The 1,208-nt window shown below is 49.9% G+C and overlaps 1 protein-coding gene across 1 annotated transcript in view; it reads left to right on the top strand.

Annotated features, from left to right (window-relative positions):
• The window catches only part of LOC104276709 (E3 ubiquitin-protein ligase AMFR-like), a 26,495-nt gene extending 25,434 nt beyond the window's left edge, over positions 1–1,061 (top strand). Inside the window, 3 exon segments of the mRNA XM_009873128.1 lie at positions 463–644; positions 901–1,003; positions 1,005–1,061. Coding sequence (XP_009871430.1) covers positions 463–644; positions 901–1,003; positions 1,005–1,061 — 342 coding nt within the window.
• The last annotated feature ends 147 nt before the right edge of the window (positions 1,062–1,208 follow it).

Raw genomic sequence — 1,208 nt, 5'->3', positions numbered from 1 at the left:
CCCAAGCCTCATAAATTGCCTTCTTGAGCACGAGAATACTCGTGCTCCTCTTCGCATGCTCTTTGCGAATACACGTGTTGTTCTGCCCCCAGTACACGGATTTCTGCTTTTCCAACCCTTTGTCAAGTCAGCTGCGGAATCTAACTCTTCTCAAATGCCCCATTTTCCGAGAGCATTAATTATGAGTAATTAATGTTTGCCTTTGAGATTACTTTCAAATGTGGCATAAAAGATGCAGCGTTCTAGAACTCAGGCTCTTTGAACGTGGTTTGAAATGGCTTTGGTCTGGGTTTCGGCTGGCGTTTTCAACGGAGCCCAAGGGAACTGGGTACAGCAGGTGAGAGTCTCCTTTCTTCCAGTGCCTCGGAAAATGACAGTTCTTGGTCGATTCCATGCGAAGAAGCCCCGTTAGCAAATTTTGCGAAGGCTTAGGACTTTTATTTCTTTCTCCTTTTCTTTTAGACCGAGAGAGTGCCGCTTGAACTCAACTCCAGACTGGAAGAAATGGTAGAATTCAGCGAAATGGAAGCAGAGCCGAGCGAGGCAGATTTTGAGGCCAGGGGAAGCCGCTTTTCCAAGTCTGCGGATGAGAGGCAACGGATGCTGGTTCAGCGGAAGGAGGACTTGTTGCAGCAAGCTCGAAAGTATGTTCCTTCCCAAAACTCTGGGGATACGACACCTTGTAAGAGTTTGTTTGTAAATAGGCTTGCTCCTGGAATATTTTTCCCTTGATATTTGAAAAATGTCATTTCGAGGCACAAAAGCATTTTTTACTTCCCTCTTCAGCGTTTCTCTTCCTGCGTCGAAGAGCTGTGGAACTGCAAACGGCCGCGTTTTGTCAAAAATTGATCAGGAGGTGGGGTTCTGCTCACCCCTCTTTTCCTTTTTCCCCTCCTGCAGGCGTTACTTAAACAAAACCTCCGACGAGGAGCTGACCGCCGAGAAGCCCTCTCCCCCGCTTGAGGGAGAGTACGCCGACACCGTCTTTTTCGCCCCCCCGGCCCCCCCGGACTCCCGCGCCCGCTGCCGAACGGAGACTTCAGATGCAGCAGAACTCCTAGCGCCCGCCGCCCCTCCCTCCTCTTCGTGAGCAGTGCTCAATAAATAAATGAAATACAAACAAGCGAAACAAAACAAAAACCCCTGCGCTTTCTATACCAGCAGGAAAGTGTCTTCGGAGTTGAGCTGGCTGCGCTGCCGAGCGAGCC

This window comes from Apaloderma vittatum, unplaced genomic scaffold, assembly GCF_000703405.1.
Source record: "Apaloderma vittatum isolate BGI_N311 unplaced genomic scaffold, ASM70340v1 scaffold23547, whole genome shotgun sequence".
Classification (NCBI taxonomy): domain Eukaryota; kingdom Metazoa; phylum Chordata; class Aves; order Trogoniformes; family Trogonidae; genus Apaloderma; species Apaloderma vittatum.
This window is presented reverse-complemented; position numbering and strand designations above follow the sequence as displayed.